Source organism: Rutilus rutilus (genome assembly GCF_951802725.1).
Source record: "Rutilus rutilus genome assembly, chromosome: 7".
Taxonomy (NCBI): Eukaryota; Metazoa; Chordata; class Actinopteri; order Cypriniformes; family Leuciscidae; genus Rutilus; species Rutilus rutilus.
Window position 1 is genome coordinate 35982954 of NC_140221.1, and position 15920 is coordinate 35998873.

The 15920-nt window shown below is 36.0% G+C and overlaps 1 protein-coding gene across 1 annotated transcript; it reads left to right on the forward strand.

The window, feature by feature from the left end:
- The first annotated feature begins 400 nt into the window (after positions 1-400).
- On the forward strand, positions 401-12392 carry las1l (LAS1 like ribosome biogenesis factor). Its single transcript, XM_084414396.1, has 13 exons — positions 401-1166; positions 2542-2667; positions 2764-2833; positions 2918-2999; positions 3118-3285; positions 5790-5836; positions 6896-7005; positions 7096-7181; positions 7268-7471; positions 8169-8307; positions 8391-8710; positions 10722-10872; positions 11843-12392. The coding sequence occupies exons 1-13, from the start codon at positions 1021-1023 to the stop codon at positions 11937-11939; spliced, it is 1746 nt and encodes a 581-aa protein (XP_084270522.1). The 5' UTR covers positions 401-1020; the 3' UTR covers positions 11940-12392.
- Positions 12393-15920: the final 3528 nt, after the last annotated feature.

A 15920-nucleotide genomic window follows, 5' to 3' on the forward strand; every position in this document is an offset into this window, starting at 1 on the left:
TATATATTAGTACTGGAAAAAAAGTTTTGTAGACGTGCACTTTAGAATGAGTAGAATTAGAAGAAAACGTTGGCTTTCTTTATTATGACTATTGATTATTTTAAAATATCATTCTTTGACTTTTAAAGCCTCGTGGTTTTAGACAATTTTGTAATGTTATTTTATGAAATTTAACGGGATCCTTTTCAAACACATGCCCAAAAATACCCCAGTTTATCTAGATGATGTCATATTCAGTGTCATATTCAATATTTAAATGAAATACCCAAACATGATAAATTGTAAAAAAAAAAAAAAAAAAAAAATCTCCTATAGATACTCATTTGAGTATCATACAACCAATGCCCCGTACAAAATGTATTGTGGTGGTAAGGTATTTTATGTAACACTGTGGTACTTTGATACAATGGTAGGCTACTAAATTATTACTCGTGTACCATGGTAGCAGGTCCAAAAATAGTAGCATGTGTTACTCTATGTTCGTACTGAATGTTAATTCAGTGTTTTATGAAGAAGAGTTCTAACAAGTCTTAGAATCTTTCCGTTTAAATGTGTGATACTGATATCAAAATATGACTGGGTTTTATCAGAAGAGCTGGAAGTTTAATGTGACTGCTTTGAAACGTATCTCTCTGAAAATGGCTGATCGTGCTCATCAGCATTGTACTAATACTGAATAATTTTGACTGACCAAGAGTTTGAGTAAACTGTTCTTTATTGCCATAGACTATACCTATAGCAATAATTTGCAATGCAATTAATATTATAATTCCCAGCTCTCTTTTGAACTCTGTTTTTGTAGAATTCTATTGGTACGCACGGAACCATTGTACAACCATTTGTTCAAGGGGAACGTTCAACCTGCCGCACCGCTGGCGGGGCGTAGGACCGTGGTGTGTTCAGGATACATTAGATTTACATGAATCGCATATGTCATTTTTTCCCGACTCTAGCGGCACAGGCTTATTTATCCGCTGTGGGTCCATATACTACATAATTTGAAAGCATACAAATCTGACGATGAAGAAGAAAACGACGGGGAAGACGCGTCACGTCGTGGCCTGGATGAACAAAGCGGAGTACGAGCATGTGATGGAGTATTTGTACTCCAAAGAGCCCGCGCTGCAGAAACACGCGCTGCACAGGATCTCCGCGTGGAAGGGCAGGTAACGTCACGGTGGTCAGGGATGGATCTGATGTTTTGAGTATAGTTTTGGAGATCACGCGGGTCACGTGACATCTGATGTGTTGTCTTTAGCGTTATGATTTTCTTGCTCTGCGGATGTGCTCAAATTTGGTCAAATTCCCCTTGAAATAGTGTAAAAATACAATAAATTCTGAGGGTCCTAAAATAGATTATATTGGCTTTATCCAAATTCTGATGGTTTTTGCAACCGGCTGTTGGATAAACTGCTTAGACTAGTCTTACAAGTTAGACATCTATTTTTTTTTTTTTTTTCTTAAAGACTGTTCATAGTTTTTTTGTTTTTTTTAAAAGTTACATAAAAACGTAGTGTAGCCTACTTTGACACCGATAGGTAGACTGACTGCCCCTGACTTTACTGCTGCTGGGTCACACTAGAACTTAAGACACTGTCTTAACATAATATGTTTATGCAACCGGCCTCAGGTCATAAATGGTAAAAGTCAGTTACATAAAAGGGTAACGTTAGATTGGTCTAATTTGAATAAAAAAATTAAGACTGACTAACTGTCATGCTAGTTCTTAAAGGGATAATTCACCCAAAAATGAAAATTCTGTCTTTAATTACTCACCCTCATGTCGTTACAAACCTGTAACTTTCGTTCAGAACACAAATGAAGATCTTTTTGATGAAATCTGAGAGATTTCAGTCCCTCCATTGACAGCTAGGCAACTAACACTTTGACGCTTCAAAAAGTTCATAAAGTGATCGTAACACTAATTCATGTGGTTTAGTCAAAATTTTCTTAAGAGACACGATCGTGTTATATGTTGAATGGATTTAATGTAGGCTTTTATTCTAATATAAACAATCATCAACTCACATTAGTTGTGGTAAAAGGAAGCTCAAGTATGTTTGCTTGATGTGCGATAACCAGTGAGGTTCATTCTCGTGTTACGCAGCACGTTTGAGCTTAAATCTCAATCTAAAACACAAATTGTGTCTCTTTAGAAAATTTGAACTAAACCGCTCAATTCAAATGGATTAGTTTTACAATCTCTTTATGAACTTTTTGAAGTGTCAAAGTGTCAGTTGCATAGCTGTCAATGGAGGGAGAGAAAGCTCTCAGATTTCATCAAAAAGATCATAATTTTACTAATCGGTCACTGATTTACTAATGCTGGTTGGCTACAAGTTTGTTGTTGTGTTGGTCTGACCAACTTTCAAACAGTGTTTTTCAAATATCGCTTACCCCACCTTAAATTACAGAATTTTTATTTTTGAGTGAACTATTTATTTTGATGTTTTTCTCAAACTGTTTTTCAAGCTTTCAATTTAAACGAGTTGATTAGGACAGTGTGGAGTGTTGTCTCTGACTTTCTGTCTGTTGCCACAGGTTTGGGCAAAGCACTCCGGTGGCCGTGGAGAGCACCGCGGACCTGGTCCGATGTCAGGTGCTGGACAGCACGGGTCAGCTGGAGGCCAGTGATCTTGTGCTGCTCTATGGCATGGCGCTGGTTCGGTATGTTTATCATCCAAGTCCACTTAAAGCATGCAATTCAGTGCGTTTGACTTTACTGAAGTGAAAATCCCTGAACGAGTATATGATGTGTTTCAGGTTTGTTAATCTCATCACAGAACGGCAACAGAAAAGAGTCGCCAAACCCTTGCGAAGGTTAGCCGGAAATGTAAGTCACGCATCAACTCGGATGAACGTCGTCTTTCATAATCTGCTATAACTGCAGTCTGACTACAGTTTGTCTCTCTGGCAGATAAATATTCCAGAGTGGGTGGTAAACCTCAGGCATGATCTGACACACCGCAGACTTCCATCATTAAAGTGGTGCCGAAAAGGTGAGATACGGTATTTCCCTTACAGGCATGCACGTTCAAAGTTAGATAAGCTCTTGCTTTCACTTCTCTGTTTGCTGCAAATGTCATTGTAGTGTTTATGTGTGTTTGTGTTCTTTAGGTTGTGGATTTGTGCTGGACTGGTTGCATCAAGAGTACTGGTCCCGCCAGATGGGCAGTCAGCTGGCAGAGGACTGGAACTCTTCATCAGAAGAGGAGGATGAGGAGGAGGTTGTTAAAAGACACGAGAGAGATCTACTCAGCAGACAGAAAGAGATTGAGGCACACAGTGAGTAGCCTTTTACACTCAAAAATCCCTTGGTTGGGCAAAGATGTGGAACTACAGGGAGGGAAAATGAAAGACTGATCAGATTTTTCATGCTATTCTTACACCTCAGAAACTGGAACAAGGCTGAAAAAACCATGACAATTTTGCAACACAAAATGTATAAAAAATACCAAATACCTTTGTAGTGTATAAAGGGTATTTCTAATCACTTAAAGGAGAAGTTCACTTTTAAAATGAAAACTCTGCCATCATATACTCACCCTCATGTTGTTTCAAACCTGTATTAATTTCTTTCTTCTGCTGAACACAAAAGAAGATATTTTGAAGAATGCCGGTAACCAGACAGTTGATGTAACTTCATCGACTTCCATAGTAGGAAAAAAAATACTATGGAAGTCAATGTGGATACATCAACGGTTTGGTTACCGGCATTCTTCAAAATATCTTCCTTTGTGTTCAAGTACCTTACTTTAGAGTAAATGATGACAGAATTTTCATTTTGAAGTGAACTATTCCTTTAAAATGCAAAGCGTTATAGCTTTGTTCAGAATCAGCAAAGTTGTAAAATGCGTTTGTTCAGCAAGGATGCATTAAATTGATCAAAATCGACAGGAAAGACATTTATAATGTTACAAAAGATTTCTAATTCAAATAAATGCTGTTCTTTTCAAGGATCAAAGAATCCTGAAAAAATGCCTCATGGTTAAAAAAAAAAAAAAAAGAATAATGAAATGGCACCAAATCTGAAGATTATAATATCTGATGGATCATGAAGACTGGAGTAATGTCTGATGAAAATTCAGTAAATTCAATAAATTATATTGTATCATAAACAGTAAACAGTTATTTTAAATTGTAATAGTTTTTCTCAATATAACTGTTTTTAATGTATTACTTGTTAGATTAAATGTAGCCTTGGTGAGCCTAACAGACTTTTAAACCACAGGCTTTTGAACTGTATTGTATACAGGGTTTGAAATTAACTTTTTCACTCATCGGCCAATTTGGCTAAAAAAAATTTACGTTTCCGGCCATTCAGAACTTCTACTAGCCAAAAAAAAAAGAAAAAAAAAAAAGATGTGAACCATATTAATTAACTGCGTCACAGCTTATATACAGTGCTATGCATAAGTGAATACACCCATGCTAAAGTTGACTAAAAAGAGGAATAAAAAATCATATTTTGGAAATTGAACTTAATGCCTTAATTTTAAAAATTAGGAAAAATCCAACCTTTAAGGACACCAATTTTCTTTGTGAATGAATAATGTATCGTAAATAAATAAATGTTCTTCCTTAAAATACATGGTGCATAAGTGAGTACACCCCTATGTTAAATTCCCATAGAGGCAGGCAGATTTTTATTTTTAAGTATTTTTTTTTTTTTTTTAGGATACTATGCATCCTGATAAAGTTCCCTTGGCCTTTGGAATTAAAATAGCCCCACATCATCACATAGCCTTCACCATACCTAGAGATTGGCATGGTTTTATTTCAGTTAGCCTAAAAGCTAGTTTGATTTGCATTGAGAGATGATCTTATGGAAAGTACCCCATGCCAATCTCTAGGTATGGTGAAGGCTATGTGATGATGTGGGGCTATTTTAATTCCAAAGGCCAAGGGAACTTTATCAGGATGCATAGTATCCTAAAAAAAAAATTAAAAAAATACTTAAAAATAAAAATCTGCCTGCCTCTATGGGAATTTAACATAGGGGTGTACTCACTTATGCACCATGTATTTTAAGGAAGGACATTTATTTATTTACGATACATTATTCATTCACAAAGAAAATTGGTGTCCTTAAAGGTTGGATTTTACCTAATTTTTTAAATTAAGGCATTAAGTTCAATTTCCAAAATATGATTTTTTATTCCTCTTTTTAGTCAACTTTAGCATGGGTGTATTCACTTATGCATTGCATATATATATATATATATATATATATATATATATATGGATTTCATAAATTAATTTCTTATTTAAACAAAATCCTGTCATCCAGCCATTTCCAGCTTCCTCTTTCATCCTCATCCTTTTCATCAAAAATGTGTTTTAGGTGGACAGATCAATACAGTACAAAAAACATCTATAAAAATGTAGGTTGTTGGAAAAAATGTCTTTTCTGTTAACCAAGCGCTTTTTAATCTCAGCTATTGCTTCAATGCAAATGAACAAGCGCACCGTTATTTGTTGCGTAGTGACGTGTGTTCATGTAAGCCATTTAATATATCATGATGACTCTCTATTTGAGCTAAATCTGCGCAGATTTGGCATCACGAACTTCCCCAGCAAAGTGAGTAAACATAACACGCCAAATTGGCTGGTGATTTGACAGCGTTACCCGCCACAGTTGATTTTTATCCGGATTTGGCAGGTTGGCAGGTGTTAATTTCAAACCTTGATTGTATATAATATGATATAATATAATAGTGTATATTATATTGTAATCAAAAGTAGCAAACGGTTAAATGTTAGTTCTCTGCTTATGCTCTACCTTTCAGAAAAAGTCAGAGAACTGCTCAACTCCTATGAACAGGAACAGTTTCAGGTAAGTCTGGGATAAATGTTACATTGTGTATTCTATCCCAATTTACACCAGCAGAGGGCAGTATGAGCTTTTGTTTCTGACACAGAGTCAAGTGTTGGAACTCTTAGGAATATGCCTACCTCCCTGCTAAATAGAATTATTGCAGAAGTATGTCAAATGAGTAAAATGTATGAAAACATTGAATTCTTAAACCAGTAGTCAAAATTTGAATGTTTTTGGTATATGTATAATTACATTGTGGGTCTGTGGAATAGACACGAGCTACATTTTAATAAAAGATAAAACCTTTAAAAGGTTATGATTGGTGATGTTTGGTAATATTGTTTCTTTTACTAATGTAGTACAGTGTTTCCCACACATAGACTCATTCGTGGCGGTGCGCCACAGAATCAACACCGGGCGCCACATATTGCGCTTCTTTATTCATTCTTTTTTTTTTTTAACGCTATTTAAAACACGCAGCATATTCGTTCACTGCATTTCCTATCCCTGCTCTCCCTCCATCTCTCTGTCACTCACGTGTCTCTCTCGCATACACACACACACACAGCCCCTCCCCTCCGTGCACACCGCGTCTGTCTCCATGAAAACGAGATCATCCGAGATCAAAAAATATTTTATATTTGAATGCATGTTGTCAGTGTGTTAATGTTGGAGCCCCGACCCTTAGCAAACAAGTGATTGCGCCTTATTTAGTAAGTTAACTAACGTTAGTCGCAAGTTTGCGGTAAAATGCAGTTGGGTTGTCGAGGTCAAAACACTATATAAGCTGTGAATCAAATAAACTTCTTATAAATAATGTTATGTCATTTTTAGGGTGTTAAATGTGTGGATTTTGGGTTGGGTGTATGGATTTTGTGAAGGTGTGAAGCATTTTGTATTAATATTTAATATAATAAAATTCTGTGTAACGAATTATTAACGAAGGAATTATTTTGATATCCCCCCTCTAAACCACCAGAAATTGCTTTCTAATCTATGGGAAACACTGTAGTAGTTTCTAGTTGTGATGATAATAATGTGAGCTGTGCCTGCCTATTGTTTTGGTGTGTTTGGCAGACATACGAAGACCTGACAAAGCAGGGAAGGCAGCGTGACATGTGGCCGGATGCCAGCGCTGATCTCAGCTGGATCCTAACGCAGATCAAACACTTTGCCACAGAGGCCAGGTCTGTGCATGTGTTCAGTTTAGCAAGTCTTTATTTCTGGTAGGTTAAAGAGTATGTGTCTCATTGCCAGCTGTTCTGTCTGTGTTGCAGAAACATCTTCGCTGATGTTTTAATGCAGGATGGATTCCTTATTCCCACTGCAGACCAACTGGAATCTTTGGATATTGACCCCTCTGGTACAAATGCACTACATCTTGTTTATAAAGCAGTCATTTGCTGACTCAAATTAAATTAGCCTCTCTCTCTATCTCTCTCTCTGTAGAGGACTCTGACGACGTGTTCGCCCCTTGTCTTCCTCGAGTGTTTTTGCACTTCTGGTTGCCGTTATTGAAGGTCCTGAATTCATCCATCTTTATAAATCTGATCCTTGACAAACTTTTCGCTGAGCTCTCGAATGAGCCGTCCAGTCACAGAACTTACTACATTGCCTCCTGGATCTCCGAAATTTTACTCTGCAACAGCAAAAGTATGAATCTGAGATGTCCTCTTGGTGCATGTGGTTGTATATACAGTGGCCCTTAAAAAGTTTTTGGACACTTAAACCACACTAAGAGTAGGAAGGCCACATTAAAAATAAGAATGCAGTGTTCATTTTGAAACTCTTTTGTCATGTCATATTCATTCTAGTCAGTTTTACTCTGAATAAAATACCATCTAATTTTTGTCAACAAATGATAAAAAGTGTGCACAATTTTAGTTTAAATTCACAAACATTGGATATATTGATTGAAACATAACAGTTAAACAAAAGACGTTCCTTGTTGTGAAAACCTGATCTCTTGAAATAAGTGTCCAAAATCTTTTTGCCTTATTATGAGCAGTTTATTTATTGTTTTATCATTTGAAAATCAAACTAATTGGGTCTCATTCATTAATAATTGCATGGATTGTTTTGTATTTATATGCACAGACGACTTTTTCATGGTATATGATGAAGTATATTTAACATAAAATATCTGTGTATAAAGTTTCATCTCAACATGATTATTAGTCCACCCTATGAGATTTTTGCATATGTGAGGTTTCAGTTGCATTTTTCATACATTTTTGAATGAAAGAGGTGTATTGGTGAATCATTTGTTCATCATCTGATTTAGTGAGTGAGACCCATTGTTTTTTAAAAGTGTGTTTGAGAGTGTAAACTTCTCGGTGTATGTCTGTAGCAGGTGAATTGAAGGCTCACAAGCGACCAAAAAGATCAAAGGAAAGGATCTTTCTGAACAGATTGCAGTTTCCATGGCGGAATCTGATTTCTGCATGTGTGAACGCACCGTGCACCGCTACACCGTTCCTTCTGCGACAGTGAGTGTGCACATGCGCATGCATATTCCCATACACAGCGTGGGTGAAGGTAACTAATCAAATCTTACTTCTTGCCTTTTAAGGATTTTCAGTGACATGGATAAGCCTCTCCCACATGACGCTCAGCAGAACCTGCTTCAGCTCTGCAGCATTTATACACAGGGTTACCATGGAAACTCTTCCCCTGGACCCTCAGACCCTGCTCAGCCTGTGTACACCTTACAGAACCTCCAGGAGAGACTAAAGAGGAATGCCGCACAGAACAGAGACACACACTCATCTAACCACACCCCCGTATCATTGCAGGCTCCGCCCACAGTGGAGCTCCAGGAAAAGCTAAGCACAGAAACCGTACAGGACAGAAACTCTGCATTACGAGGATCAGCATGGAGCGTGTGCACAGGTAACACTACCAGTCCCATACCAGCTTTTTTGTAAAAGATTTCATTTTTTAATAATAATATTTATATTATTAGTTCACTTCAAAATGAAAATTCTATCATTATTTACTCACCCTCAAGTTGTTTCAAACATGTATGATTTTCTTTCTTCTGTTGAACACAAAAGAAGATATTTTGATGAATGTCTGTAACCAAACAGTTGACTTCCATTTTTCCTACTATGAAAGTCAATGGTGTACATCAACTGTCTGGTAACCAACATTCTTCGAAATATCTTCCTTTGTGTTCAGCAGAACAAAGAAATTCATACATGTTTGAAATAATTTGAGGGTGAGTAAATGATGACACAATTTTCATTTTGATGTGAACTATTCCTTTAATAGCAGTTCAGTGGTTAGGTCAATTGTACGAGCCTGATTCAATCCACTAACTCACGAGCAAGGTCAAATGTGTAGTACAAATGTATGTGTAGTGCAAAGCCATGCTGTCATTGTCATGTGAACTACCTGCGTTAGTTTCGTCGCTTCACTGACATTCACAAATCTTCTCCCTTGGCCTCGTGGGATAGTAAAGTGTCCATCGTATGCACACTTCAGAATCTCGCTGGAAATAGTAGGTCAACCGGGTACATACTACTTTTGTCACATACTGTTTTTAGCATACTATATAGTAGGGAAGTATGCGATTTCAGATGCAGTCGCTGTCTACAACTCTGCATAGCCGTATGGAACACGCTAATGACGTGTGATGTCTGTGAGCAGAAGTGAGTAAATACATATGTTGACAGGCAGGTAGGACATCCTATCATTGCATTCGGACTGGTGCTGTCAATCGATTTAAATTATGGGCATCTAACATTAAAGTTTTTAATCTATTTTTATATTGTAATAATTCCAAATTAATGTAGTGATAACATAAAGACAACCTATATTTAAAATTAGTTTAATGGCTTTTTTTAATGAAAGAAGGCCAATATGAAATTTATATATTTTTTCTTAATTTTTGTCATTAATTACAGCCATTCAGTATAATTGAAAGCTTTAAATGTAAAAAATTTAACATTTAATTTAAGAGAACTTAAGAAAATCTTTACATAAACCCATTATAATGAATGCCAAATAATAAATAAATAGGGGCTACATTTTTTCCATTGGCCCAGTCAGACCAGTTCAGATTTTTTTGTCCATTCAAGCGATGTTTGAAGCAGCTTTCTGTGTGCATGAGTCATGAGTCACACAGACAGGTGAGTCACACAGACAGGAGATTCACAGACATGCGCCAGTACTGAACTGCGTTCTCTTTTGTGTCGTAGCGCGCTTGGATGGTTTAAAAGCATTTGCTTGAATAAAAGCATGGTCAAATAATGTAACACTTGCCAAAGGATGACGGGAAAAAACAGATGCTGCGTTAACAGCCATATCACCCTGTAGACCAAGACTTGTAGGGCTGAGAGCAGGGCTGAGCCTGGTCTGTACCTGGATGGGAGACCTCCTGTTTCAACCAGTATAACAAAAAGTGTTTATGAAAACACTCCCCCTCTAGCTTTAAAATAAAATTTAAACGAAAGATGAAAAATTAAAAAATAAATCTGTCAATATTAATAAAACTACAATTTTATATCAATAAATAGTATTAAAATAACTATGAGGTTAGTTTATGGATTGCCTTCTGTTTATGAAATTTGATGTTTGTGCTGTCTACAGTTTATTACAAATAAATGTAATGCTTCGACACCTGTTACTTGAATAATACATTCATTTATAAATTCAGACCATCTGCACACTTCTGCAGTCATTGCACATGGGGGACTTCTGTTTCCACAGCTCCAAATACTAGGATGAACTAGCACAAGTTATGTCAGCGGGGGTTCAATGTGAGTGACGGCTCAAAACATCAGGCTAATCACCTTATTTTTCTCCTCCACTAGCTGTAGTTGGTAAATTAGTCATAAATCCTGAGATGTTCTTGAATGATGTGGTTTGAGTTAAATCTGATGGTTTTGTGTCCAATCAGATAAAGTCCCCTGGAAACAGTACCCGCTAGGAAAGGTTCCAGGACAACCAGAAGACCCCTCCTGTTTGATGGTGGAGTCTTATTCTACATTTACTGTGTTCGACCAGCAGGTGGAGCTAGATCAACTCCCTCAGCACCATGGCAACAGGAGGTGAGGATATGTATGCCATGTACAGACAGTACATTCGAAAGCATTTAGGCTTAAATGCAACAGGATTTCTGCCGGTCTTTCACCCTTAATTCACCCTTACACAAACGAAGGCCTAAAAAGGTCTTAAATCAGAACAGAAAGTCTTAAATTCATAAAGTCGTGGCATTAAGTTTGGTTTGGCAAAAAATGAAAATCTTCCTCAGTATTTTTGTCTTGTTTTCCAATACAAATATCTAAACATCTTTAAATCAAAATACTTTTACTTGAAATGAAAAAACTGAACAAAATGAAGTGAGTTTATGCGTAGAACAAGAAAAATGATGTCAGCAAGTTATGGAAACTTCCCTTTGATGTCAGTTGATTTTTCTAAGCCCATTGGCAGATATTTGTTCTCTAGTAATCATAAACTCACTTCATTTTAATCAATTTTGTAGAATACAAGACTTCATATTGTGTCATTGATTATCTCTAATAAATACACCTTAATTTTGGGGGGTTTTTGTACAATAAATTAAAACGAAGAGCTGCACGATTCTGGGTAAATTGAGAATCACAGTTTTTGTTTTGTTTTTTTCAAACAGATCACAATTTTTAATTGTTGCACTTTTTAAAATGTTTAATCTAAATGAATTGTTTATTTTTAAATAGGTTTGAATTAATGATTCAGTGACTTGTTCATAAATACTTGTATAATTATTGGATGAATCAGCATTTCTGAAATGCAGATCTGAATGTTATGTTGTGATTTTTAGAGAACATATTGACATTGTTTTCCCTTCAATTTATCCCTTATGTCCATAACTTGGTCTTTAAAAAAAATCATAACACCTGCTGTAACCCTGACAACTAAAAGGTAGAAACTTTAACTAGAAGTTTGGAACATGTTGTGGCAACATTTATTTGAAATGGGACCCTATTATGGCTAATATGCTGTAATATGATTTTCATAAAAGTGCATTTTTATCCACAGTGTTTCCCTTCAGACCAGAGGCGCCAGTGGATCAGATGGGCCGCTTTGGACTCACAGTGATTTGAGCAAACTCAAATCTGGACTCAAACTATTCTAACACATTACACTCAGATCTTCAATGGGCTGAAGACAGTGAACAGCCAACCCTTAACTTTGAACCTTATCATGTTAAAAACAAACACTTGAGGGCTAAGCTGGACTGAGGCTCTTCTAAACACACACATCCAATCTCTCTCTTCTACTTTTGTCTGACATGATGCTGTTGTGTGCTGCATAAATGGAAACATCAAGTTGTTTTTGTTTTATAATTCATGTTTATTGAGGGAAGTATTTTGCCTTACTCTAATATCATTACAGTTAGTCCAAACTGCAGTTTAATCGGCTCAGCTCAGTCCTACAGCTCTTGGCGCCCGTTCAAACCATCCGGAAGTGAAACTCCCATGAGCAATGTCTCACGAGGTTCTAATGAAGAAGTTGGTGCTGTTTGAAAAATTTTCTAAATTGCATTATTTTTGAACACAAGGTTGCCAAATAAACATTTTTTTGTGTACTTATGTGTTACATGTTTATTATTCTGTTTCTCAAGATCCACTTACTAGCCCAGGTTTCTTGCACTGAAATAGCTGTAATGTAAATACAGAACTACACATGCTATTTTTGCTACTTTAAACCTCCATGGTATTGGCTTCCATTATGACTGACTACACATCCTAAACATCAGCTTATTTGCATAGACCTGCATTACACTGTGGTAATCAGTATGCTGTATGCAGCACAATTTGGTTATCTTATTTTTGCCCCAAAATGTATTTGGACACTTGAGCCACTTAAAAATGCACATTACTGTTCAAAAGATTGCGGTTATTATAACTGAAAAAAGTGAATAAATTAATATTTTTTATTCAGCAAGGATGCATTCAATTGATCAAAAGTGACAGTAAAGAAAGTTTATGGACCATTTCCAAAAAGTATTAAGCAGCACAACGGAGTAATGCTTTACCATCACAGGAATAAATTACATTTTAAAATGTGTAAAAAAAAAAAAAAGTTTTATCACAGTATTACTTTCAATGTATTTTTGATTAAATAAAGGTATGTTCAAAAATGTTGAATGAAAGTTGTTTGTTGGAGAATAAAAAACAATGTATTGTTCAAAATAAACACTGGGGCACTTTCTGTGTTTATTGTCAATATAATGAACTAAACGGTGGTTATTTTGCGACACCTGTCGATTCAATAACTGACACCTGTGTGAACTTGAGAGGAACTGACTTCAGAAATCCATGAATAGACAAACTGATTAAAAAAATGACTGAAAAGTGGCTCAGAAAAGGTTTTTTCTCATAATTTGTTTGCCACTTGGTTTGATATTTTGTATCTAAAGCAATACATTTCTAAAACTGAAATGTGGATTGATTTTTTTTAAATGTCTGTTCTAACTCAAGTGTCTTACTGTGGTGTTTTGCAATATTACTATCTATCTTTGTCAGTATTTCTTCATTCATTTACTATCTACAGTCAAACACACAACCAATAAGAACACAGTCGTGATAACAGTTAACCAAATAGAGTCTGACTTTATTGAGAGGAACAAACACCTTTTGTCATTGAGACTTACATTTTGTTTGAGTCCACAGACCCAAAGCGTTATAAAGTTTTCCCACACTATTTCGCTTTCTTTTCTTTTTTTTTCATTCTCTTTTTTGGTTCTTGTTTTTATCATATTGAAAACAAGTTTAAAAGCAACATGTTTCATTCAGTAGAGAGTAAAACATACTATTGTATGTCGTCATCACAGCACGAGACTCATTAAGTGTCAAACCACTCAGTCAACCTGCGAAGGCGCGAAAACCCTACAATACAAGGGGGGGAAATGTTAAATAAACAGCAAAACTCGAATTTAAGAACACGTTTTCAAGATCATCCACACTACTTCACAAATCGCCGCAATTTTATAAGAGCAAACATCAAGTATAATGTCTTTCATAAAGGAGCAGAAATAATAATAATACATCAGTAGTTCCTGAGAATCGATCTGTTGGTGAGAGTGTGTGTGAGTGAGTATAGCTGGTGTATTCAATACTGAAAACATACATGTAAATGTACAGAATTCATCAGATCTCCAAACCATCTGTTCTGATAGTTGGAAATGCCCGTTTTTTACTTTTCTTTTTTTCCCTTGGGGCATGTCCATTTGTCCTGTAGGTTCTTCTTGGACATTCTCATCAAATCTAATCATAAAAACTTGCAGTTCGTGCAGTAAAATCAGGTTGTCCATTTAGACGCCAATAGAGATTAAGAGCTGAAGGCAAAAAAACTCATCTTCTCATTAGCGCGTCCGATTATGAGAATAAAAAGCCAAGCAAGAAGCGCAATGCTCGGTGCTGTACAGTCAGAATGTGCTCGACTCTCACAAACCAAAATAGTTCAACTGTAAGGCAGATTACGAGGTGCGCGTTCATGTGTTTGTGTGGACATCTTTCAGTAGGAGACTCAGATAAAGCTCATTTCACTCGTGAGAATGTGTGTGCATGTGGCATCAACTTCAGTTGCTCTTAAACTCACCTATTTGCTAAATTAAAAAACAAACAAAAATACATTATTGTGCAAATTCCATCCAATTAAAGTTTCATCTTTAACCTGGAATGGCACCTCCATGTCTTCATTGTAGAAGGTAAGCTATGTTACAGGTGAAACTGGTGAATTTACCATAAATTCACACTAGTGCGCACACAATAGTCAACATTTTACATTAGTTATATCAGTACTAATGATAGCATGTGATCAGCTGACTGTGGTTGTCAAGGCAACCTATCGAGTCTAAGTGTGTATGAGAGACAGATCCTGCTCGAATAAGCTGGTGGAGTGTCTATGAAAATGAAATGCACTAATACTGTGCAAATACACGGTTTGACATTAATTTTCAATATTTACAAAAAGGAAAAATATATTAGGAGCACACTGATTGTGTCAGAATGTCTCTCCTGAATATATACCTTTAACAGAGAGAGAGAGAGAGAGAGAGAGAGAGAGAGAGAGAGAGAGATGGTGATGATATATAAAGCCACGCCCATCCTTCAGTCAAACAGAAATTAAGTTCAGCTCCACTGAGGTAAACTATCACAAGAAATGAAAAGGAGAGAGAGAGAGAGAGAGAGAGAGAGAGAGAGAGAGAGAGAGCTAGAGAGAGATCCCTGTCTGTAGTGGTCTGCCCGGCAGGAAATAAGCCATCTCTATGGGCTACTCGAGTGACACACGGTATCACTGACATTATGGCATTATATTTCTTTATCCTTTTTTTAAACAAAACTAAGCTTCTTCTTTTTTTTTAAATATATAGATATATATACTCATATAAGTGATACTGTACAGCTCAGAAATATATATTTTTTACAATCAAGAAATAGATACAATTTGTATCAACAAGCAAAAGGTCGTTTCTGGACATTTGATGTGTGGTAGCTTGCTGCTCAACTGCATGGGGTCTGAACCTTGGAGCATAAGCAGCGGACAGCAATGTCTTATGTCTTCATTTACAAAAAAAAAAGTTTCTAGTTTGCTCTAGAAACAATATTCTTCTGGATTTTTTTTGCTCCAGGGTTCAAAGAAGGGGAAAAGGAGAGACCCAACCGTAAAAACACTTCCATCTTAAAAAAATTAAAATAAACATATTTGTGTGTGTGTGTATATATATATATATATATATATATATATGAATGAATGAAGAGTTCAGATGCAAAAGCCTCTAAGTGTCATCAGAAATTTTCTTCTAGAATCATCATTTTTATCAAGCTTGTATATTTAAGTTCAATAATTTCACTTAAATGGCAATGCAAATTACCTATTAATTGTCATTTAAGTGAAATATACAAGCTTTATAAAAATGATCATTCTAGAAGAAAATTCATTATATATATATATATATATATCCACACATACACACACAAACACAATTAGGCCTGAAACATACCTGATGTAAATACATCAATGATGCTAATGACGTGGTCACATTAGCGAAATTTTGTGGGCAAAAAAGACAATGTGTCAATTCCTAACAACTCTGCCACAAGGGGTACTA

Excerpts from the sequence above, each read along its gene's own strand:
- las1l (XM_084414396.1), top strand. The coding sequence starts at position 1,021 with ATGAAGAAGAAAACGACGGGGAAGACGCGTCACGTCGTGGCCTGGATG. Across the intron at positions 2,834-2,917 it reads TGCGAAGGTTAGCCGGAAAT|ATAAATATTCCAGAGTGGGT; the intron begins GTAAGTCACGCA and ends TCTCTCTGGCAG. Across the intron at positions 5,837-6,895 it reads ATGAACAGGAACAGTTTCAG|ACATACGAAGACCTGACAAA; the intron begins GTAAGTCTGGGA and ends TGTGTTTGGCAG.